At 46.8% G+C, this 24,605-nt stretch overlaps 3 protein-coding genes across 3 annotated transcripts in view; 1 reads left to right on the forward strand and 2 right to left on the reverse strand.

Annotated features, from left to right (window-relative positions):
• Positions 1-829: 829 nt before the first annotated feature.
• PRDX3 (peroxiredoxin 3) lies at positions 830-6,702 on the reverse strand. The gene is made up of 7 exons (XM_080401273.1): positions 6,575-6,702; positions 6,434-6,500; positions 6,111-6,252; positions 5,199-5,334; positions 3,321-3,424; positions 2,142-2,307; positions 830-1,635 (listed from the first exon to the last, which is right to left on the reverse strand). Exons 1-7 carry the CDS (start codon positions 6,608-6,610, stop codon positions 1,582-1,584), a joined length of 705 nt encoding a protein of 234 aa, XP_080257399.1. The 5' UTR covers positions 6,611-6,702; the 3' UTR covers positions 830-1,581.
• A 109-nt stretch (positions 6,703-6,811) lies between these two features.
• LOC308069248 (uncharacterized protein) lies at positions 6,812-14,534 on the reverse strand (the record flags this gene model as incomplete). Its single annotated transcript, XM_080401263.1, has 2 exons — positions 6,812-8,151; positions 8,437-14,534. One exon carries the CDS (start codon positions 14,532-14,534, stop codon positions 13,626-13,628), a length of 909 nt encoding a protein of 302 aa, XP_080257389.1. The 3' UTR covers positions 6,812-8,151; positions 8,437-13,625.
• GRK5 (G protein-coupled receptor kinase 5) overlaps positions 14,409-24,605 on the forward strand; it is a 162,162-nt gene continuing 151,965 nt past the window's right edge. The window contains exon 1 of the mRNA XM_080401226.1: positions 14,409-14,702. Within this exon, the coding sequence (XP_080257352.1) occupies positions 14,651-14,702 (52 nt within the window). The 5' untranslated portion in view covers positions 14,409-14,650. The remainder of the gene's footprint in view (positions 14,703-24,605) is intronic.

The following is a 24,605-nucleotide window of genomic DNA, read 5'->3' on the forward strand; positions in this document are numbered from 1 at the left end:
ACGGAGCACTGGCACAGGCTGCCCAGAGAGGCTGCGGGGTCTCCTTCTCTGGAGACATTCAAAACCCGCCTGGACACGACTCTGTGCAACCTGCTCAAGGTGAGCCTGCTTTAGCAGGGGTTGGACTAGATGAGCTCCAGAGGTGCCTTCCAACCCCAGCCACTCTGATGCTGTGAAAGATACAGCCGATGAAAGATCAGTGTGTCAGTGCCCTGCAGTTTCACAGGCACAAACAGCTGCCACCAACACCACTAGTGTGTTGTTTTGCATTACTGAGCTGCACAGGGGTTTAACTTCATGTACTATAGGTCCAGAGCAGGTTTATTGGAAAAACTGCATGGATACTAGTGGATTTACACAAAACAGAACTAAAACATTGGGACTGAAAAGATATTTGCAAGTACTGAAACCTGGAGTATCACTGGGCACCACACATCAGGCTCATTTTTTCATCTTTTCACCTACATTGCAGTGTTGATACCCTGTTACAAAGGTAACTTAGGACACAACAGCCACTTTGCCAAGGTGGCTCCCTTGCACATCTGTTTATCTTAAGTCCTTTTCCCTGCTCAAAAAGGCAGAAGATGAAAAACACAAACCCATTCAGTATTGTATTGATTTATCTGGCCCTTCAGTAGCACACCTGCTACTTACTGTCTGTGGCCTGCTCACTGCAGTGCACACACAAAGGCAGTGACGGCTGTTAACTGCTTGCTGCAAACAAAAGTACACAACAGAGTTTCTAAGGCAATGCAACTTATCCAACCTCTTCAGAACAGAGGGAATCTTTGAGGGGAAAAGCAAAAGAAAAGCAAAGCAATATACTTGCTGCTGGTCAATGGTAAGATCTTTTATTACAGCTAGAGATATGCTACATGGTTTTCAAGCAGTACAACAGCCAGATCAAAGCAAATAAGCAATGCTTTCAATGACAAAGGCTTGTCCTTAAGCTCCATTCACAAGGAAAGTTCTTTAACGCTCCTGTATATATAGCTGCACTGAATCTTTCACTATGTGCTGGATTAAAATGGCATGTATTTACATTCAAGTTACAGTGCATTTACACACAAAACCAGGGAATTTTTTTATTTTTTACTTGTTACATTCATCTCTTCCTTTGGGAAATTCATTGAAAACAAGCCATGTATCAAAACTCTTTATTTTCTGCATTGTCCCCATTGTTTCAAACTTCTGTTACCGAATTTAATTTTTCATGTGGGAAAAGAAAACGGGAACTTTCTGGTCCAAAACTAGTTAGGGAAAGAGGAAAAACCCAGGGGAAGACAACTGTATTTTGTGTACTTGTTGTATCCAGAAATAATAGTCGTCACAGAAATTCATGACATCAAATTGGGAAAAAAAAAACCCAAACCACAAAAAAAGGTGGCAGGGGGAAAGGCCTTAATTTTTACCCTTCTTTGTAAAACAAGACAAGGCAGTCAGTAAGTATTTCAGCATTTAATTTCTTCTTAAACATGAGAAAATGAGAACTTTGATTTGATTTTTTCTAATAATCACAGCTGCTTTCCTAATGTCTTCAGTTTATGGTAACTAAAGAGTTTTGCCCACATATTTGCATGTTTATTTATGCACTTTCTCAAAATATTCTTTAGAAGCTTCTGGGGTTGGTTTTATCTGTCAAGAAAAGAAAGTTTAGTTACTATATGCTGTGACTGAGATAAAATTACAGATTTGACACTTTATCCAAGAAAAACCATGCATACTATATAAAAAAACCAGGTCATTTCTGTCTCTGCACTTGGTTGAAAGATAAAAGCCTAAGTGATATACAAGATCCTGCTTGCAAGTTTTAAGCATATAACACATTTTTCCTGCTAAATATCAAGCAGGGCATTAAATAAGTTAAAAAAATGTGAGGACAACCGGTGGAGAGTGGAAGTCAAATTTAGAGTTTTAAATCAAATTTGTATCTCCTAAAAGAAAATCAGTGACTTTCTTTGCAGAAATCACACTTCTACATACAGACAGGCTGGATTGGTCCAGCCAATGAAAGTCTCAGATTTAGACAACAGGCACAGATTCAGTCAAGCACCTCATGTTCAAGTAGGTCTCAGCCCTTCAGACATGCACAAATGTGCCAGTGTCTATATTTAGAAAAGCGACATTTAGCAAACACTTACTGTAGGGGAGTCTGGAGTCCAGTTTGCCGGGCAAACCTCTCCATGTGTTTCCACATACTGGAATGCTTTCACCAAGCGGAGGGTCTCTTCCACACTACGACCAACGGGGAGATCATTGATACTTAGATGCTTGATGATCCCATTTGGATCGATGATGAAGAGACCTCTGTAATTGAGCAAGAATTTAGTAAACGCGAATCACATTTCAAGACCAAACAGAAGAAAGTGGACGTACTATTTCAGCAAGGTAGTTATTCTTAGATGCACGTACCACAGTTAGGAGGAGCAATACAGCGTTTGATACATTGTTTGTTAGTGGCATGATCAAAAGCCACAAACCAAGTCAACTGGTATGGTATTGTGAAATTACAAAGTATGCAAAAGACTCTTAAGACAGATGTATAACAAAGGTATAATTTCTCATTCCACCTGTATTTCCAAGTTGATTGTTGGCATCCTTCCCGTGTCTTTGATAAGAAAATCTGTTGAGTTACTTACGTAATAAGTAATACTACTAAATTAAAATCTGTTGCGTATAAACATTTGTGAAAACCCAAGCCCCAGTCTTACCATACTAATTAACTTATCAACAGAAAAAATGTCAGAATTTCCTGATCCAAAGAAATCAGGAACCAAAAATCTCCAAAGACTCCTACCCAGTCCATTGTTTCTCAGGGACCACTACTTGCTTTTAGTAAGTATTCCCATGGTGGAGAATGTCAATTTTTTTATTCTAAATAAATACAGGATTGACTGTAGCGGTCTCTAAGACAACTACTTTAGAAATTTCCCACACCGAAGTTAAGGCAGTCTCCTCCCTTAAGAAGAAAGGCCAACAACAACAAAGGGACAGACCTAAACTGTGAAATACATAAAAAATACTGTAAAATGCTCTTCTGTCCTACTCTTGTTTTCCTTAGTGACATGGAGTTCTCCCACTCACTCAGAGCAGAAGAGCTGGCTTTCCCCTGCATGCATTCTGAGAGGGGCCTGGAACCATTCTCAACTTAAATGGCCATGTACCCTTTTCCTAGGGTGGGATCCAGCAGAAGTTCTGCAGAAAACATCTTACAGTCTTCATTTGATCCTTCCAGTTTCCCCTGCAGGAGGGGACAGCATGGCTCATGTTGGTTTAGACTGGGTTATGTCATAACAGAGTCTTGAGCAATTGTGTGTTACCTTAGTGCTATGCCAGGTCCTTCTAGCAGCACACCATAATCACGGGAGATTTGTTTTGTGAGGTCCGACAGAATCGGAATATTCATTTTGCCCAAACCGCCACTCTAGAGAACAGAGTAAGATTCCATTTTGTTAAAACATTTTCTAGGATTATCCTTCTTAAAGCTGCTGAATTCTGTGCTCTTGAGGGTACACTAACAGCAAAACAGGTGTGCCATTTGCTCCATGAAAGGAACCACAGGTGGGGGCTGTTGTTTATTTGGTTTTGGGTTTGTTTGTTTGTCTTTTTTAAAAAGTCAGGAACATTTGGTTTCTCTGGAACATGAAAACCTTCTTTGGCACTCAGCATTTTAGAATTGCTTATTTTGGTGGTAAAAGGCTACCTATGACAACAGTCATAAATCTTCAGAAAGATTTCCCTTGTATGCTATTCAGGAGCTTTGAATACAAAAATGTCTACTGCATATTTAAGTGCAAAACTAAAGAAGATTAACATGGTGGGCAGGGAAGGGAAAACCAACCTGCATACTACAAGCAGACAAAACCCAAATCTTCGAACAGCCAAACTAGGTGTGTCAAGAATTCTGCTGCTCTATTTAGTGCACGTATTATTTTTTTATCTCCCCCCCCCCAAACAATTTAAATATTGTTTAGAGAGTCAACCAAGATTTCTTTCAGTTTTGCAACATACTGAGAGCTGCAAGAGAGATAAGCTTTCTGTCCTTGAAATAAGCCTGGAATTTGTTAGCTTTCCTATTCCTGGCAGCAGCAGTGAATCATTGTGTAATCTCAGTCACTTAGACCCTGATCCTGCAAATGCTTGCCTGCAACAGAGCTCTCATACTGTGTTGGAGAAACCAAGGCCTTAGCTTCTCAGGTGTCAGTTTCCTGTTTGCAACACCACAGAATTCTTTCCAACCTTTGCAGGGCATTCTGCTATACGTGCCCAGAGCAGTATGCCTGACTGGCATATGCTGAACAGCTTTGGCGTAAAGTGGTGAAAGTCCACAATCACATTCCAGAGCTTTGAACAAAGCACGCAGAAAGTTAAGTACAGACAGGCTCAGCCAAGCTGTATTACCTCTAGCAAACTCCTCCCTGCCCTGTATGTTACAAGGGCAGGGCTGCAGGCACGCCAGTCTGCCGGCACTGCTGCACACTGCTGCCCACACCACCACGTGGGCAATGACTGATGGCACAGGCACTTCTGCACTTTCTTGTGACACCTCCGATTCTCTACAGCTAACCAAACTACTGAGATGCTTTATGTGATCAAAACCATATAACTTTATATTACATCTGAAAGAGGGTCCTCGCCAGTAAAAGGCCATCTTTATCACTTACTTTCCCTGAAGAAAGCTGAGGACCTCCATTTGTATTGACCAAGTGGAGCCAGTTTAGCAAGCAAGAGTTAATAATACAAGTACTCCAATAAACTGGTGGTTCTGCTTCCATGCTGAAGCCATGACCATTAGGTATTGGTTAACAATAGTGACTAAACAGCTGCTGTTCATTTTCTGTGATGGTGCACACAAACCACTGGCTGCAACGAGCAGCTTAGCACAGTGACAGGTATGCTGAATATTTGTCTTTTGAGAGAAACTTATGAGGACATGACGTAACCTACAAGACTAATAAGAGAGCAAAACAAAGATTAAAAAAAACCCCTAAATTATTAAGGAAAAGAGCAAGAAAACAAAAGACTGAGATCAGAATTATGTCATCAGATGTAAAAGTTAAATCATTTCAGATATCACTTTAAGCAGTCTATTGAAATTGGTGTTTGCACGATTGTTTATTCAACTTTTCTTTTCAGGAGCTCTTGTGAAAAGAGAACAAACCAGCAGCAAAAGCCCCAAACAGCTGCTCAATTCATACCTTTCGTGGGGTATTTATCCAGGCCAGATGACAAAAATGAGAATCCACAGAAACTGCCACCACTTTACAGTTCACATCATTAAATTCATTTGCTTTGTTGCTGAAAGCCACAATTTCTGTGGGGCAGACAAAGGTGCTGGGTGGGAAGAGAGAAAAGGCTTTAATGATTCTGCAATCTTTCCAGGGAATTTAGAAAAGACTCTCATGTCTGTTTCTAGGCACTAATGCAGCAGGGTGTTTTCTTTAGCATTGTAATTTTAACGTTTCCCGCTCAAGATCAGTTTCAGTCCATCTCAAAGCAACAGCCATAGCCACCCAGCTGGCACACTAGTTTTCAACTCTCAGTTCTAGACAGATTCTTCGCAGAGCTGGAGAAACCGTCTCTGCTAGATACTCTCTAGACAGTCTTTGGAAACTATAGCAGAAAGGACTGCAGGTTAAATCCTCCCCCACATGCCCACATACACCAGGACACACTTGGTGGGTCAAGTCTCCCGGACAGGCTCAGCCCCATCTGTTCAGCTTTTGTCTCAGAGCTGCCTACAGCTGCAATTCTGCTGGCCCTGCTGCTTAAAAGGAGGGAGTCTCCCAAGGCAACCCTGAACTGCAAGGCAATGCCCTCGCCCCAGCATCTGGCTGCATGAGGAACCACACCTGCATGGCCACGTCTACCTCCTGAAGCAGTCCCGGCAGCTAGAAGATGCTCTCCAGCCACCGGACCCATTGCTTTCAAACACAGCGGCCATTTACCCCCAAGTCTTAACACTCACGCTGAAGGGCCGGCCACCCCTGCCGTGCAAGGTCTGCCCAAATAACGCAAAACCGGCCGCTTCGGCCAGCAACGATGTGCAGCCGCTGGTGACCTTCAGCAAGGCAGGAGGCCCATCTGAAAGGAGAGACACCCAAACTCACAAGTCCAGGGGGTAGAAGAAGAGGACGAGGTACTTCCCCTTGAAATCATCGAGGCTCAGCTCCTTGAACTCGCCGTTAACAACCGCCGTTCCCTTAAAAAACGGGGCGTGTTGCGTGACCGCGGGAGCAAGCAGCCGAGCGCCTGCGGGGAGAGAGCACGCTGCGGGCCGAGCCGCCAAGGGCCGCCCCGCCGAGCCCCGGGCCGGGCCGCCGCCTCCCGCCGGCCGCAGCCGCCCGGCCCCCGCAGGCCGCTGGAGCCGCTCCCGCCGCCCGGCCCAGGCCCCGAGGCATGCCCGCGGCCCCGCCGGCCTTCCCGCACTCACCCAGGCTGAACTGGCGGCGAGCGCAGGGCAGGGGCCGCGCCGTCAGCCTCCTCCCGGCGGCGGGCACCTGCGGGGGGGACAGGGAGGGTCAGAGCCGCGGGGGCTGCGGCCGGGGGCAGCCGGGGAGGGCCGCTCACTCACCGCGGCCCGCAGGAGCCTTCCCAGCGCGGCGGCCATGTTGAGCGCGGCGGCGGCGGCGGGGGAAACGGGGCGGAGCGGGGCCGCCCTGGGCGCCGCCGGGAGGGCCGGGCCCGGCCTCTTTCCCGCCGTTGAGCGGCTCGGAGCGGGGCGGTGCGTTCTGCGGGCTGAGCCCGGCGGCTGATGGCAGCGCGGGTGGCGCTCGGGAGCCGACCGCCTATAGAGCTTCCAACGCCTTCTGGCTGCCTTGAACTCGCTTCATTTATCGTTGTTCAGTCACGACCAGGAGGTTGCGGCGCGATAACCGTGTGCCTGCTGAGCGCCTCTCGGCTCTGAGCTTTGCAGCCCGAAGCCGTGGCCTCGCCCCCCCCGCAGGCAGCGACGGCCGCTCGCCGGCAGCGTTGCGGGCAGCGGGCGGTGTGTGCGGGCGGCTCCCGCGGGCCCGGCCCCGCTCTGCCGGCGGCACCGAGCGGCGCTGGGCACGGCCCGGCCCCAGGCAGAGCAGCCGGGCTGCGCGGCAGCTCCGCGGGCGGGCGGGGAGTCACGGCCCCCGCTGCAGGCTGCGGCTGGTGGGGGGGTGCGCAGCCTGGGGCAGCACGCCTGGTACGGGTCAGCCTCTCCCTGAAGCTGGGCGCCTCGGAGAGCCAGCTGTCGCAGCCCAGGGCCCCGCAGCTCAAGCCCAAGGAGCTGCTTTAACAGTCCGTGGAGCAGCACGGGGTTTTCCTCAGCCGGTTCGGCTCAGCCCCGGGCGGTGGCAGCGGCCGAGCCCGGCGCTGGGCTGGCGCCTCGGCGGCGTGCGCGACCCGCAGTGCTGAAAAACGCTTTCTAAAAGTCTGCTTTTCTTAGCATCTTTTTGTGCGTTTCTTCGTCTAAACAGTCAAATCGAGTTGAACCCGGGTTCGCTTCTGGGTTTCGGTAATTTCTGTTTTAACATTAGTGTTTATAAATAGCCACGGGCTTTTACGAAGGGGAGATCCCACCTTGTGCCTAGAGAGAAGCCTGGCAGGCTTCGCGGCAGGGTAAGCTCAGCCGTCAGCATCTGGGGCCAAAGGCAGCCAGCGCAATGTCAGCTACCTCCCAGGCCCCTGGGATGAGCTCAATGGATGCTGAATCTGTACTGCTGAACAAATCAGCAAACTTACTCCTGGTGGTGATCCAGCTGGCATGGTCTGGTCACCTCTGTTATACTAAACTGTGAGCCTTCAAAGGAGGGCGGTTGTGTGCAATCAGCCTGTTAGGGTCAGTCACTAGCCAGTATTAACTCCCCACTATGCCCAGGCACTGTTTGGGGCAGTGTTAGTCAGTGTTGTCCGAAAGCACACCAAGACCTTTCTGAGCATTTAACATCACCACTAGTTTCAGTCACTGATACCTTTCTGTAGCACTCCTGTATTTATTAATCCTGATGTAGCCAATGACAGCTGGAAATGTGGCTCCAATAATCTCAAAACCTGCAGTTCCAAGTAGAGCATCCACAATAATGTTACTTACTCATACGTGCACAGGGGTACTGCATGGCTGGCTGGGCTTGTGATGAAGATGGAGTTGTTCTGCACAAGGGTGCAAGCGATGAATTCTTCCTATAGCCATGGTGAGAAGAGAGTGAAGAAAATGTGAACACTAAAGTATACAGATACTACAGCATGGTGTTTACCCACATAGTAGTCTCACTTCTCCCTGCATCCACTGATTTCCTTGAATTTAAATAGAATCACTATTGCTCTTGATTTTGAAGTTGTTCCCTTCAGGCAAAACACCCCGTAAGAAGCTCTAAGTGTGCATTCAGCATCTGTGTGTGTATGTGTGTGCAAGCACAATGCTGGGTCAGTGAACTAGCAGGTCCTGAGTTAAGGACACTTGCTTACCCTTTGCTTCTCATTAGTGCTTCATTAAGGGAAACCTGAAGGTGTGGGAGAGAGTTCAGTTTTGACTCTTGCTGATGAACCAGGGCTGCTTGAAAGTGCCAGCTGGATGAGGACTCTGCTGGGAAGGTCACTAGCAGAGCAAGGAGGGCCAGCTAGCTGAGCTACTCAGCTTATTTGCATGTCTTTCACCTAAAAGTTAGGGGCATTCTTGCTTAAAAACGCCTGAAAACCTAAAAGTGGAAGTGTGTAAACTATTTGTGCGTTAGAAAACATGTGTTTCTAATGTGTTTCAAAGTGTGGGTGTGCTATACTGTAGCCTGCAGCCCTGGCGATGGAGAGGGAAGGAGTGGTGGTCAAGACGTGCCTGCAGCAGAGGTTTGGGAGGTCTTTGTGCCACAGCTGAGGGCTGCCAGCGGAGCGGTGAGCAGCGGAGCTGAGCCTGGGACACCAGCAGAGCAGTAACTGTCGGTGAAGAGTAGCAGAGAACCATCAGCCATTACCTCGGCTGATTCCCTGGACAGCCCTGTGGAATGGAACGGAGAGATGTGCTCGCCCAGCTGAGTCCTCCATGGCTGGGCACCAAATTGTGCGCCCAGGGACTGCTGGGCCACAGCGGCTCCTTTCCCTCAGCTGTGGAAGCCCTATTGTGGCAGCCAGAAAAGGGCTTTTGCTAGGATTTCCTGAGGATGGTTGTCTCACCCATGACTTCTAAGTGGATGTATTCTCAAACTATGTCCTTCCCCCCTCCCCGGAAAGTTTTATTTGTGTAAAACTCTTTGTTTAAACACTTGGCTTGCAGGTGGGGAAATATTGCTCATGCTTTGTTATGAAGGCAGCGTAATTCAGCTTCTCAGACCACTGGGCAAGAGCTTGAACTACTGCCATTTAACAGGGGGTTTATTTTCCATTTTGCTTTTTACTGGGCATCCCTACAGTTTGAAGATGGACCTTGTCACTGCCAAAGTGCACCTGGCAAAAGAATTGTTCCTTTTTCCTAGCTCTGGCTCTGGCACAGGATACAGTAGCTGCTAAACACGGTTCTTCTTGCCATTCAAAGTTCAAAATAAATCTGCTGGGTGATACCATAAGTGCATCCTTTTCCAGATAGCGTGGTTGTCTGCTTTGCTGTCTGTCACAGGCTTTTACCTGGCTGGACAGGTCCCAGCCTCACTCATCCCGCAGTGAGGCAGTGCTTGTTCACACTGGTGCAGCGCGAGCTCAGCAGTGCACGGACATGTTTGCATGTGAAGGATTAGAATCTTTGAGCCTGATTCAAATTGAGACATCTGAAGTGGGTGAAAGACTCTCCAGGGATTTCAGCAGGCTGTGGAGAGGTTTGTATCTTTACAAGGTGCAGAGCAGTGGATAAGGCACTCGAACAGATAATGGGAGATGGAAATTTTATTTTTGGTTAGAATACTTACCTGTCTGCTCTGAGTCTGTGCCTCTCTTTTCCTATCTGGGAATAATTAAATATGTCTTTCTGGTGAGAAAATTTGAGATCTGTTGATAAAAAGTGCTAGATAATGCTTGTGTGGTGCTACCATTATTGTTTTGTGAGAGTTAAAGAGCTCTTTCACAGAACATCATTAACACAACAGAATATGAGCGAAAAAGTAGCTGCTTCTCCCTGAACTTGATGAAAGGGGTAAGCAAATCCCAAGTCAGGTCTGCTGGCATGGGTCATTGAATGGCAGATTGTGTGCAGAGTATGAGATGCATACATCTGCCTGTGTAAAAAATAAAATCTGCTCATCTTCTAGAAGGTTATTTTATTCCATGTGCTCAAATGCTGTAACAATCATTTGTCCTCTACCTTGAGGAAATAGATAACTGGGGAGAGAGGGGAAAAAAAAAAGCTTGGAAATGGAAAGAAACAACAGAGGCATAAACTTTTTTATCTAAGCCAAAGCAAAAAGTTTGGTTTAGACAACAAGATGCATCACCCCATGGCTGTTGGTAGATGGCAGCCTCTGTCCTTACACAAAGGGGCTCTGTAAGAGGTTACAGCTGCCTGCAAACGCGTTCACACAGGCCTGTGTGCTCCCACCTGCTGATTCCGAGCAGGAGGCGAAAGAATTTGCCGGTTTGTAGGACTAAGTTTCAGAAGCAATTCCGAACCCAACCCAGCTTAGAGCTAATCGTTAGCAGGCTTTACTGTATTAATTGTGTATTATAACATGGATTTAGGAGATAGGTGCTGTTAGGGTATGGTTCCCATTGATAAGTACAGGCAAGAGCCTTTTGGATATCTGGTTCACTGGGGGTCTTATCCTGACATTTCAAGCAAGCTGTACTGAGGCCAGGTGGTTTTTCTCTGGTGGCAGGATAAAACTGGGTGTGTTGTTGCTGTGTTTCTGGCTGGGAGCTGCATGAGCCCACCCTGGCGATGACTCATCCCTTACAGTGGCTCAGAATATCACACTCTGCCTTGCTGCTTTCCTATTCTTATTAAACTGATGCATTTGGGTCTCGCACAGTGTTGGCGTTTCATTTACAAACCTCTCTTTTCCCATACAGGAAAGATGGCTGCCAGCCCTGCTTTATCCTGATGTTCAGCACGCAAAAAGGTTTCTTTCTGAGCCTTTCCTGAATGATTTTGGATGAAGATGTTTCATTTAAAAGCAGAACAACCAAACACATTAAGCATGTTTTTCAGAGCCTGTTTTTTGGTAGCCTCTCCTTTTTTTTTGTTTTTTCCACCCCTTCCACAATTGGCTGCTTCTGCTTATAATTTAGACTAAATTTTCTCCTTTCTCCCAGCAAGCACTGAATCAGGATCTTTAGGCCAGCAAAAAAGACCTGTATTCCTTCCTGCCATCCTGTCTTCGAGTCCATGCTCGAATATTTCAGCACCAGAGTTTACAACAGTGAATAGAATAAGATAAGCTGTGGAACAGACTCACAGGTCTCCTGTTTCTTCCTTGCTCACAGAGCACCTGACTGCTCCATTAAATCAGATGTGGTCATACCTTGAAATTAAAGGACTGTGTTGTCACAAGAGAAAATGGATATAAATAAATCTACCTCTTCCTAATATTGTCTTGGTTTTGTGAACCAGGTGTTCCAGGCGACACAAAAATGAAGATACCAGCAGCTAATTCCAGAGGTAAGACTCCAAATGCTGCAGTGGGTTTTGCAAAGACCAGCTGATGGACTTTGAGGCAAGTAGGTCTGTGCAGTGGTGCTTGCCCTGGCAGCCCATGGGGAGACACATCCATGAAAGAGGCCATCCATCTGAGGTCTGTGCTAAGCAGACCGTTGTTGTGTTATCAGTGGTATATTCAGGCTTGAAAAAAATGTAGTAGAAAAGAGAGATGCAGTGAGGACTGATTGTCTTCAAAGTAGGGCGTTGTGCTAGTGAACACACCATGTTCCATGTCCAAGTGCACCACATTGACTCAGATTTATCGGAAACGAGTTTTATTTTGTTAAATGCTGTAAGAATCCTTAAGATAACCCACTCCATTGTTCTTACCAATAAAAGTGAAGTCAGAATTGCTGCTCTCCATGTAGATGTGTAACTAAGGCAAACATGTTATTGCGCAATCTCAGCAGTCCGGTAGCAGAGCTCAGCTTTCCACTCCCTGCACTCAGCCATGTTTAAGTTACGTGACTGCTCCTAGTCCACTTTAATGGAAAGTCATCCAGCTTAGTTGAAATAACCACTCTGGCAGCAGCACAACACTCTGTTCAGTTTCTGCCCGTGTTTCTGAAGGGACGGTAACTGCGCCTTTGCTTGCCAGGAACATGAAGTGCTTCGGAGCTGCACCGTTCGTGAACACCAGGTAGCCTCATGGCATTTGTGAACACTGTATAGTTCTGTTGTAACTCTTCTGATAAATCTATGTACCTTTTAAAGAATTTAAATAAATGTTCACAAGTATACAGGACACCAGCATGTCAGAGTCGTGCTTCTGTCCCACAGGGTGGTACTGCAGATGACTGTGTATATAGGGGTACACATAGAAGAGGAGCAGCAGAGTCGTTGAGTGCACGTGCTGATTTCCAAGTGCGACTTAAACTTAAGAGCTTCAAGATCAGCCCTCTTCATTCGGGCACCTGTATGAAAGTTACACACCAAACACAGTCAGTGCTCCCTGTGGAGTCTCCCACTAAGGCAAATGCCTCCCCACTGAACAGCCTCATGCCGAGATGTGGCAAGCGCACTGGGAGCCCACTGCTGTCACAAGCTTGCTGCTGCTGTGCGTGCTGCTTTACAAAATGGGGACTAAGGCATGTGTGTTCACTTTTCCTTTGGAGAGAGGAGTTGCTTGTAGCATTAAAAACATTGTATGTAATAGAAGGTGTAACTGTGTCTTCCAATATCAGCCATGTTGTGATGCTGGTGTTGTCCTTGTGATGACCATCAGCAGAAGGCTGGGCAGGGATGTGAAACGCATTTATAACCTGAGTATAATTTGCTCTGTTTACAAGCAAGCATCAGTTGTTGTGCAGAAGTGGTCAAACAACAAGCAGGGCAGACACTCCTTAGGAACCTCATCTCCATGCTAAGGCTCTGGTTTCCAGGAAGCAATTTTTCCCTTAAGAATTATTTAATCAGAGAAAAATCTTCCGGTACTTTACAGCTGCGTATAGAACTTGGCATTACAAAGAAAGTAACCACAACATGGCACGGCTTCTGGAGGGTGAACATTTTCCGAAGTGATAGGAGAGAGGACAAGGAAGACTGTACACAGTAGTGCCACCTGCTACACACAGTAACTTCCAAAGTTCTAATTTTTGGTGCTTAACTGGGTACAAAAGGCACATATTATAGCCATTTCATCCTAATGCCCAAGGTATTATTCCTTAAATGGATTTCTCATTTATTTCCTATATTTAGAAAAACGTGTTCTAGGCAGACTACAAGTTCTGCTATTGCAAGTAATTTCTGCATGGCTGTAGAAAGAAATATGATTGGTAAAATGGAAAAAAAAAAAAAAAAGAGGAAAAAGTAGTGTCTGTGCTCCACTTACAAGAAGATGCATGTTAATTTGATTTGCTTTATGTGGATTTAATCAATGCAAATACAGATGGGGAAGAGTGTTAGCGAGAGTAATGGGTTGTTTTTATTTTTCTTTCTTTGCTTGACCTGCTGAATCGATCTACCGCATTGCCAGGAAAATCACAATAACGCTGACAGGAGCGTCTGTCCTATATAGACAGAAGAGAATTTACGTTGTAATCTAGTGCTTAAAATTCACAAACTTTCCACAAGTGGTTGATGTCTCACGCAACTGCTTCCCAGGATAAAAAAAAAAACAAACCAAACCAAACCAAACCAAACCCAATGGTGTGGCAGAAAAGATGGGATTCCCTCGGGGACTTTTGAAGCTCTCCAGCAAGGCGAGAAGCTGGTGCCTCCAGCCCCGGAGCAGGGCGTGCAGCGCAGGGCAGAGGATGGAGGCTGCTGGCTGTCGGGGGTGGGGGGGCTCCTCCGCCGGCTGCGAGCGCCTGTGAGGCGGTGACCAGCACGGAGCCCCGGGGGTCCCGGGCCGGGGGGCTCCGGGCACGGGTGCCTCGGGCGGGGCCGGGGAGCCCTGGGGGTCCCGTGCCGGGGCCGCCGCCGCGGGGTGGCGCCCGGTACCAGGGCTGCGCCGTGCCGCGCTGCCGCCGTCGGGGCCGCGCCGCGGGGAGCCCCGCGCATCGCCCCGCGCATCGCCCCGCGCATCGCCCCACGGCCCCCCGCCGCCCCGAGCCCCCCGCCCGGGCCGCTCCGCTCCAGGCCCCCCGCCCCCCCGTGGTCGCCCCCCCCCCCCCGCGGCGGGCTGCGCGCCCCTCCCGCGGGGCTCGCTGCGCGGGCGCGGGGCCGGCGCCAGGTGCGGCGGGGCCGCCCCAGGACTACACGTCCCGGCGTGCCCGGCCCCGCGGAGCCGGCGGCGGGGATGGCGCCTGCGCGGGGCTGCGGGGCCGCTCCGCGGTGCCACACCCCCGGGGGAGGGAGGCAGGAGCGCCCGAGCTCTCAAACCGGTGGGGAGCCCGCGGGGCGGAGGATGGAGTAGCGGGGCGAGGCGCCGCGGGAGCAGATAGCGCGGGGAGCGCCGGCTGCGCCCGGCAGCGCGGAGGCGAGGGTAGGGCAGGGACGCGGGGGCCATGCACAGCGGGATAACGCGCTAGGGGCAGGAGGCGGGTGGTCGCCCGGAGACTCCGCACCTCGGGAGTGACGTCCTGCTGCAGTGCCGCTGCCTGCCTACGCTGCCCGAGCTCGTCAATGGAGCTGGAAAACATCGTTGCCAACACCGTCTTGCTGAAAGCCAGGGAAGGTGAGAGAGCGCCGGGAGGGGAGGGGGGGCCGGAGCATCCTTGTCGCAGTCGCCCCTCCGCGGAGCGATGCCCGCGGGGTGCGCGCCGGTCCCGCCGCCACCGGCTTTCGGGGTGCCATGTGGCCGCGCCGCCGCTGGGAACGGCTTGTTTGAGACAGAGCCCCGGTGGACAGGAAAAATATCGCTTTTCCCCCCCGGTGTGCGGGTGTTTGGGAAAGGAAGTGAATGAGATTGCAGAGATTACAATATTCACCCATCTCTTCCTCCCCCCCCCCTTTCCCCCCCAAATCTGGTCCCACAGATTGTGCTATTTCAGCGTCTATTGTTAAAGGTCAGCTGCAGATGCATTCATTCAAAAGGGCTTAGCAAATCTGCAAATAGCTTTCCGCGCCGTGTGGCGAGACCGGCGAGGTCGGATCGCTCCAACGTACCGTCATTGCCTTATTCGGCGTTATTAGGTGATATCATGTTGCTGCAAACATGCCCGTTGTGGGGAGGGGGTTCGGCCCCAGCCGGAGCCGGCCAGAGGGGCCGGGGGCTCAGCCCCCCGCTGGCGGGTGCCCCGGGGGCTCGCCGGGCAGCTGGATGCTCGGGGAGATGCTGGGGCCGGAGCCGCCGGGCTCGGTGCGCCTTGGGACCGCGCTGGGATACCGGCCGCGGCTCTCGGGAACATCCCTCCCTCCCCCCAGACCCCGCAAAGCCGAATCCCGATAATCGCCAGCATAGGGGGCTGGCGGGGCGCCCCCTCACCCCAACCTTCCACCGCGGCGGGAGGGGACGCGGGTCCCTCTGTCCGCGCGGGAGGTCCCCCGGGACGCACGGCGGGGCTGGGGGCCAGGGGCTGTGGTTGGCCCCGGGGGCTGGGGCGCATCCTTCCCGGCCGGAGGATGAGCGCCACGCACAAGCAACATGTCTCGGGGCTGCAGCATCGCTGCCAAGACGCGATCGCTGTCTGCCGGTGGCAGCCCGGGTTTACGTCGGTACTTATTTACGCGCTTAGTTTCAAAGGCGACGTTTTCCCAGGGCTTTTGTCCAGGCTCGGTTCCCCGAGAGCACCGCCTAGGCTGGGCGCCCCGGGGTGCGGTGCAACCTGCAGCCGGTTTTCCAGTGGTCGCATCCTGCTCGCGGGGCTGGGGACCGCGGGGCTGGGCGCTGGGGAGCTCTGCAAGTACGAGCAAAGGGATGTTAGTTTTGTGAAAGCGATCATTCAATTAGCCCTCCCTGGAGCGATCCTTTTGCTGGAAAACAGTTCAAATTGTAAAATGATGTTTATATAACTCATGGGCTGTTGAACTTGTGGGGCTTAGCTGAAGAGTAAAGTCCTGAGAGCCTCCCCAAAAAAGCTCTATAAATAATAAGGGCAAAGGTGTTATTCCATTCAGCAGATTGGTGAATTATAACTTTCTGACCTGATGGTGGATTTTTATTTTCTGCTGTCATTCTTAATATTGTTTAGGATGCAGTTGTTGCTACCAGCAATACAATACTGGTTTAGATTTCAGTAGACTTCAGAAATGCTTTAAAGGACTGGTACTAATTACAGTTATTGTGTGTTGTTTTCAGAGAGCCAATATTTTGCAAGTAATTTTAAATGTGCCACTCAGTTTTATGGTCTTTTTCTACCATCCTCAGCAAGACAGTAACAGTAATGTTGTTTTATTGTGTTAAAGTCTTATTAAAGAAGCTGTTAGCTATAAGCTGAGTGGCAGAGCTTTATCAAGATTTATTCCAAACTGTATTTCAACTTTTCTCTTAACCATGTATGAAGCTCCAACAACATTTTTTGGGGGAGGCTGGTGCTTATTTATTGTTAAAGCTTTTTTGGAGGGTGTGTGTAATTTTTTCAAATGAAGAACAAAGGGCACGTTACGTACTTGACGTAAGAGCCACAAGTGTCATGCCCACATTGCATATCTTCCTACATTCTAGTTATCATTGCAAGCTGCAGGGAGAAAAGTGTTTTTAAAATTTGCAGGGAGCAATGTAGGTGGATGTCATTGCAGAGGAAGAAGACAGACAGCATATGGAGGACCAAGAGTAAAAGCAAATTAATATATTGAGGATTATGGTGTCTAAAAATGAGTTTGTTCTAGGTCTTGCAGACTCCATCAGTAGATTTAGCTGGGTGAACATGTAGCCAAAGCCAAGTAAATGCATGTGTGTTTCCACTTGTTAAGTCAAAAGTAAAAGCTGTAATAGCTCAATTACATGGTGGCTGGTGCCTGCAATGTGGTGCTTAATGTCAGAAGAAGGAAAATTATGGGATCCACTCTGCAAATGTTAGTAAAAGCTGTGAGGGGAACACAAACCTGGTATCGGTAGCAAAAGAGACATTTCAGATTCGTTTCAAAGGAGGGGTTGGGTAGACCCACGATGTTCAGTCCAGTGGTGAGGACTTTTGTAAGGGACTCAGAAGCAGGGCTGAGTGACCACCACGAACGTTTTCTAGCAAATATTGGTTTAAATTTTGCAACTCATTTGCTTTGGCCTTGGTAGCGTTTTTTCTGTGGTCCCTTGTGTTTCCTTTGTGACTAAGTTGTACTAAAGCAACTGCCGATGCAAAGTGAACTTTTTAGCTGAAATTCCAGGAGGCAAGTTTTATAACTGTTAAAGGAATACTTGCACTCGCGTCCTGATGATTACAATGAGAAGCACACCCAGAATTAACTGATGCCATGTGATACGTGAGCAATCTTATTAGTGCAACAAAAAGAGTAAATGCAGTTCACATTGAACAGAAAATAAATTTCAGATCTTCATCTTTTTGCAGAATATGAACTCTTTTGATGCAAAATTATGCATAAATTACTTGTTATACTCAGAAGTCTGCCAGTCTGAACATGTAAAAAATGGGGATTTCTTGCATTTGAAAGTTCAGTTATGATTTATTAAGAATAAATGTATGCTTTTCCCTCAATTATTATTTCTCATTTCTTGGATGCAAAATCCCATTTCACAAATCACTAGTCCCTTTTAGGAGTGAAGAGAAAATTCATCTGATTTAATTATAGGAGCCAAATAGGTATTTGGGGCTATCTCGTATTGCCTGGGGAAAAGAACAAGCACGGAAGGGAAGACAAGAAAGATGAGAGTCATAAAAAGAAAAGCAAAATAGTAACAATTGCAGTCATTTTGGGTTGAATAAGAACCCCAGATTATGAGGTACTGAAACATTTATCTGGATCTTTTCATTAGCCACCTTGTTTCTGAGCCTCAGCAGTCGCATCTGAGCCACAGAACCATCCAGCCATTAGCGATGGAGATACATGGCGCTGCTAGCAGCAAATCCCGGTTGGCAAACGGATCCCCGCTAATCTTCCCAGTTTAAGGTTGTTTGAAAGAGGACGTAAGAAGAACCAAGGACATGATGGAGGGGTCCAGGAGAGACTGAGGACTGGGTCTCCCAGCATTTCAGAGGAATTTTAACAACCCTAACCCAGAGAAACTTTAAAGCGCATCCACAGAGTTGTGAATCTATCCCTTCCTGTCAAAAGCAATCACCTGATAAAAGACTAGTCTTTCAGAGAAGTTGATGATTAAACTGTGGTGTTGGTATGAAAACCAAACAATATGGTCAGATAAACGTGACCAAGGTGTGGTGATTACCTAGATACTCTTCCTCATGATCCATTCCTTCCTAGCCGTAAGATCAGTCTTCCCTCATGTTACACGCTGCTTGTATGTGCATGAGCTTCAAAACCCAACTACAACTTGACTCTGAAATTGCAAAATCCTTTAAAAATTTGTACAAACAGACAGTTCCCACCACTGTAAAGTTTTAGTGATGACTAAATTAGTCATCGCAATTATTAATTTTAAAACAGCCGATTTGGACAACAAACTATTGTTTTTCTCAGACCTGGGGTTTTTAAAGTGCAAAGTTTACCATTGCAAACCTGGTAAAAGGAGAAAAAAAATGCCTTCAACCACTAAAACACAGTACAGATGCATTCTTTTTTTTATTCCCCCCCTTCCCTTTTTAGGTGCACTGGAACTCTAAAATAATCTTATTTATGGCACCCAAGCAGAGCCTTTGATCAGCCTGGCCAAAAGGGGCAACATTCTTTTATATAACTCACAAATTTTTGAGGAGTGCACACTGATGCTGTATAACATGCAAAATGTGCCTATTCATAAATTACTGTATTTTTAGCTTGCTTTTGCAGGATGATCACAGGAGAGATTTGTGCATGTCCTTATTGGCAAAAGACTAGTAATAAATCCTAAACAAGAAGCGTGATTGCTTTCCAAGAACTTGGCTGCAGAGCAATTGGAAAAAGGGCAGTAGAACAATGAAAAGCATATTTTGAAGGAAAGAAGGTGACTATAGTGACAGCCAAAACCCCATGGAGAACATGATTATTGAACTTAACTGTAGCAACTTCATTAACCAGTGCATTGAATGCAGAAACTAAGGTCCTGTCCTCTATCTCTTGAATAAAAAAAAAAAAAAAAAAAAAAGTACTTTGTAAGGAAAATGTTGTCTCTGTAAGCAGAGGAAGCTTGCCTGCAGTGACTCAGTTTAGCTTTCTTTTTGGAGTTCAAGAGAAGCTCTCACCACCGCAATAGCTTAAAAAAATTTTCAAGAATGGAATCGGCCATTACTTCAGATGCAACAGGGTGCTTTTAAGCAGTAGTTTTTGAAAAATGAGATTCCTTTTCAAGCTTAACCATTTCTTTCAGGGGAAAAAAAATATCCAGAAGAGTCCACAATATTTAATTAAGGAAATTCAGAAACCAGGATTCTTCAAGCCTTTGAAAGGAACGTATAAGTCTGTATGACTTCAAGTTCTCCTTTTACAGAAGGGACTTAGCTCTGTTGCCGTACCTGGCTTAGAGTGAGCATGTGTGTGTCTGTAGAACTGGCTTGAAATCTGTTTCTGTGGTGGTTTTGTTTTGTTGTTTGTTTTTTTTTTTATAGCAGGGCTGATGCAGAGCAAGTTAGAGCCGCTGCAGCTGTGCCCTTGGTGGGTACTCTGTTATTCTGGGGTCCTGCAGGTGGCTGACTATGCCAGGTTGCAGTCATGGGCAGTAGGTCTTGCGATGTGGCAGTGCTGGGGAAACCAAGAGCTCTTCCACTCGGGCTTTGCTACTGAAGAGAGGACTGTGCCCCCTGTGCGTGTTGTTGCTGTGGAACTGGGATGCTATGGCCTGATTGCTACCTAGCTTGTTGAGTTTGTAGGCATTTAAAAAAAAAATACTTAGTGTTGAGCTGCAATGGGCTCTCAGGCGGTTAACACACAGAAGCTATTAGCTAGCAAAACTTCTAGAACAAGTGGGGACTATGGAGGCTCGAATAGAGCTTCGTGCACCTGCTCCATTAATCTCATGTGATTGCTTTCCTCTGGTGCAAAATAATAAAGTCACAAAGAGACCGCCTGCCTTTGTTATCAATACTTTCCATTGCTGAGAAGGTTTTAACTTGGTGTTGCTGAAATTGTCCGCTCAGAAAAGAATTTTCAGTGTTTATACAAGATGCAGGCATAATTTTGTGGCTGTATCTAGCTTTTTGTATCAAGACTATCCTGAGGTAGATTAGATAAAAGTGGCTGAGGGAGGTGGTTTTGGGGATGCTCTGATGAGAGCGTTACCAGCCCAGCAGTGCGTGGACCGAGCGAATGCAAGTGTCTTTGTGGTAAGCAGCTCCAGAGCGAAAGCCCCAACCCTGGTCTTGCCCTGGGCCGGGCCCTGCCCCAGGTGTCTGTGCCTTTGTCACCGGCGCGTGGGTGGCTGTGCACTGCCCCATTTTGAGGGCAATGAAGAGGAAAAGGCTAAAGAGGAATGCAACATTAAAGAGGAATTGCTGTTTCTAGGCACTGGGGGTGTGTTATACCTGGTTGGTGGCTGACCTGGCTTCCCTTTTCCTTTATACCTGGGGACAGTACAGTGGGATACTACTGGGGAAGGGGAAAAAACCACCTCTCAACCAAAAAAACCCACCCCCGCATAGTTTCATTCTTCTTGCAAGATGAGCTCTCTTTCCAGGTACTGCTTTGCTAGCTACGATTTGCTAATGGTCTTTCCCCAACTCAGAAGATGAACATCTGCATGCTGAGGACTTTGATGCTTGCAGTGAAGGGCCTGAAACCCCAGTCATGTATTCAGACTTGATTAATAGAGATGTGCTCTGATCCTCATAAATCCCAAAGCCGACTGCCAGGATGCAGGCAGAGTCCTCCTGCCTATGTAGAGACAGAAATTGTATTTTTATTGCTTGGCTGACCGTATGTATTTAGGCATGTAGCCGATTCTTCTCCTATACTATTTTTTACACCAGCTTTACTCTGTGGATGACTTCTGGTTTGTATTGATCCAAAGAAAGCTACTGAGGCTCTAATTTTGGAGTGCAGGTAGTGGTGCTAAAGTCGATGGGACTACTGCCATGCCTAAAGTATCCACAAAATCTCATCAGGATCCATATTGGTGCATTGAAAAAGTTTAAAAGCAAATAATTTTATCAAAGTAGTGACTGTCTTCACAAAATATTAGTCAAATCCAACTGAATAAACAAGAGTTCTGGATATGAAATACTACCCTTCTATATTTTTTTTTTTTCTCAGTGAAAATAGGAGCTAAGGACCTAATTCATGCTCATCTATGAGCTCTTCCCCTGGATCTCTATTTCAAAAACATTCTATATGCTGTATGAGTTTTCTGTGTGCAGTGGGCAAGGAGAGAATTGACTGCTTCTTGTTTTTACAGGCACATAATTAAACAATAACAAGATGATATAATCCTAATATTTCTTTAAGACCACAGGATCTGAAATTAAATTAAAAGCCAGGAAAATAAAGAACCCTGCAGTTTGATTACACTCAGCTGGATTATCTTTGTAATTATTTTGCTTGGAAGATTTAGAAATGCATACTGCTTCATGAGAAAGATTAGACAGTGAAAGCAAAATTAAAGTAAACATTCTAAAGAAAATATTGCAAAGATGATAGGTATTTCACTTAATTTTGGAAAAAATATATCCATAGTTTTGCCTGTTAAAATGAAAGGATGGAACAGAACACAGGTGAGGGGGAAGATGGATGAGGCTGTGAAGTCTGTAATACTGGCTCAGCTGCTTTAGTTCATATAGTATCTCTTCAGATATAGTTGAAGAAACTGTCACAAGCATTTATTGAGGGAAGGGCAGGCTAAAAGAAGTAGAAATACGCACAAGCACTTGAGACTCAGTTTGGACCCGGGAGTGAAGAATGCAAATAATATTAATGAAGGAAGGGCGGCTGTCTGCACTGTAGGATGAAAATAGTTATTTACACTAACTTCTCAGTGCTACAGCAAAGGCTGGATAATGTGTATATCCGTCATTTCCAGCACCGAGAGGTGTGTTTACTATGGATGAGTAGTCTCATGGGCTTCATGGGGGGCCTGCTTGGTGGCTGGGGATGCAGCTTGTTTGTGCTCAGGGTCAGCTGGCTCTCGCTGCTGCGGTGCTGCGTGTCGGTAAAACTGCACCGAGATAACTGGAGTGAAACAAAGTACCCACAGCCATCGGTAAAGGCCTGCTACGTCATCTTGTCCCGTGTCCTCCACAGACCTTGTAAGGTTTGAAACAGTTTTGGTATAAAAGTGACTCCATTTATGGGTCTATCTGTTGAGGTTTTCGCAGTCCAAGAAAACTTGACTTTCCTGGTTAAATTTTCCTTACTTTCATCTCCTTACCCCTCTAATCCCTTTTGTACGGTTCTCGTTCTCCAGGTACTTTCTGTTTTATCATCAGTTATAATCTTGCCAAGTTTAACAGGTTTTGTTCTTTCCTTCTTCCAGCATGCCAGCTTGGATGGTGCACCTCAAATGTTGTGCCAGTCAGTGCTTGGGACCAGTTTGCTCCCAGCAGCGGGTTCCAAGGAGATGTGCCTAGGGACAGAGCTGGCCTAGCTGTATTTGGTCCTCACCCTGGCCCACCCCAACACCAGCTGGAAGAGCGGGTTGGACAGGAGGGGTCCTGGGGGAGAGGCGGTACCCAAGAAGGTACCTGAGGGTATTTCTGAGCAATTTCCATCGGTGAGGGTGCTGGTGGAGCTCCCTGCTGCCCTGGGGATGTCGAAGAGGCAGTTAATAAGCAGTAGCAGCTATCTTTGCATTGGCTGAGTGTTCTCTTGGGTCCCATTGAATGCATGATTTCACTATGAGCTTGGCTTTTCCTGGTGGGCTGAGGTTGTTACAAGTTCTAGAAGTTACCTGATTTTTGGTACAGTACTACTTTTGCTGAACTGCTCAAAGATCCAGTCTCTACCTTGTGTGGGCATGTAGCACGGTGACTTCTGGCATGCTGTTTACCAGCTCCCAATGCTCCTGAAACATCCTCCTTTTCCTAGCATCATTCTTCCAGTGAATAAATTCAGATGGTTGTTTCCTCTCTCTGTCTAAAATTTTCTAGACCAAAATGCCAACATTTTATTCTTCTGGCTTTTCTAATCTTTATAGTTTATTTTCCTTATCCTCTGTTTCTGACACCACCTTTGAATTTGAGAAGTCTTTGATGTCATGTTTAAAACACACTTAATTAGATTGGATTAAATGTCAGTTTACTGGACATATCTAAGGCTTTATGTATTTTCTCTCATATTATCCTTGGTTGTTCTTTGGTCAGTGTTTATATAGAAGCCTTGTCACACAGACTAAAGTGACTGAAACTGTTCTTTTGGGGTTTATATTTTTTTTTCCCTTCCTCCCCATGCACATGCTATGGGAGACCTTCATGATTCTGCAGGAAGTCTTTATTTACAATGACAGCTGTAGACTCTGCCTGACTGAGCATGCTCCCTCCATTCTCTCTAGCCATCTAGCATGTCCCAGGAAAGGGACTACCTGCCAGGAGAACGGAGAAACTCTGTGTGACGTTACAGTTACGTTCACTTGGCAGCATCTGCAGAAGGCACTGATGGAGAATCTAGTCTTGTGAAAAAGTAAAAAAAAAAAAAGAAAAAAAAAAGGGGGGAGGGGGAGGGGAGAGAAATGCAGCTAGAAGGAGAGGAGATCCAGAAACAAAGGGAAGATGTCAGTGATGCCAAGTGAAAACAACACCAATGAGTTCTCAGTGGCGCTTCAGCCAAAATACTCCTGTAGGCAGTGCAAGGGAACTGATATTTTTGACAAGCAGATGAGTTGGCAAGAATGGATGCTAGGCTAAATCATCATTTGGCCAAGGTTGCCAAAATATCTGTGGGGCGTGTGTGTGTACTATATATTTTTTACATATATATATATTTCATATTGGTGCTGTTCAGTGCTTGTCATTCAATTTTGTCCTTTGGTTTCTGCTGATTTCATCTTCCCATTGTTTTCCCTGCTGCTCTGTCATAGGTTTGGTTTTGTTTCTTACTGGAGATGAAGGTTACATTGGGAATTCCTTTCAGTCCATGTGCCTTTTTCCATCTTCTTTAGTTTTGGTTGTTAGAGATTTCCCCCCTCCCTGCCCCAGTGCTCTGGGTCTCTGTGAGGCTGGTTGCCTTTAGTTCGGCAGGAGAGATTCTAGTGATAAGCACACTGGAAATCAATAGGGTTCCTTTCTGTAGGGATGATCTTGCTACTTGCATGGCAGACCTTTCTTCAGCGGAAATCCAATGGAACTATGTACCTCTCCTCCTTTGTTGCAAAGCATGGTGCAAAAATGCAATTGCTCACCCTGCACATTTTGCACAGGAAATTTTACTTGGCTAAAAGTTATGGAAAATTAAAAGAATCTGAACACTCAGCCTTAATCTTCTTACTATTAAAGGAAGAACAGTTGTCCGCTGCAACATTTGGAAGCAGTGAAAAGGCTTGCAAATACAGGAGTTTGGACTCATCTATGAATAAACCCTTTCTGTCTCTCTCCACAGCAATTCCACATCTACATTTCATCTCTGAATCACGATTCTGTGTTTTCTGAGGGTGCCAAGTTATAAATCA

Source organism: Falco punctatus (genome assembly GCF_963210335.1).
Source record: "Falco punctatus genome assembly, chromosome: 9".
Taxonomy (NCBI): domain Eukaryota; kingdom Metazoa; phylum Chordata; class Aves; order Falconiformes; family Falconidae; genus Falco; species Falco punctatus.

Coding starts and splice junctions, on each gene's coding strand:
- PRDX3 (XM_080401273.1), bottom strand. CDS start 6,610: ATGGCCGCCGCGCTGGGAAGGCTCCTGCGGGCCGCG. Junction 6,501..6,574: donor GAAGGCTCCTGCGGGCCGCG/GTGAGTGAGCGG, acceptor TCCCCCCCGCAG/GTGCCCGCCGCCGGGAGGAG. Junction 6,253..6,433: donor TCGCCGCCAGTTCAGCCTGG/GTGAGTGCGGGA, acceptor CTCTCCCCGCAG/GCGCTCGGCTGCTTGCTCCC.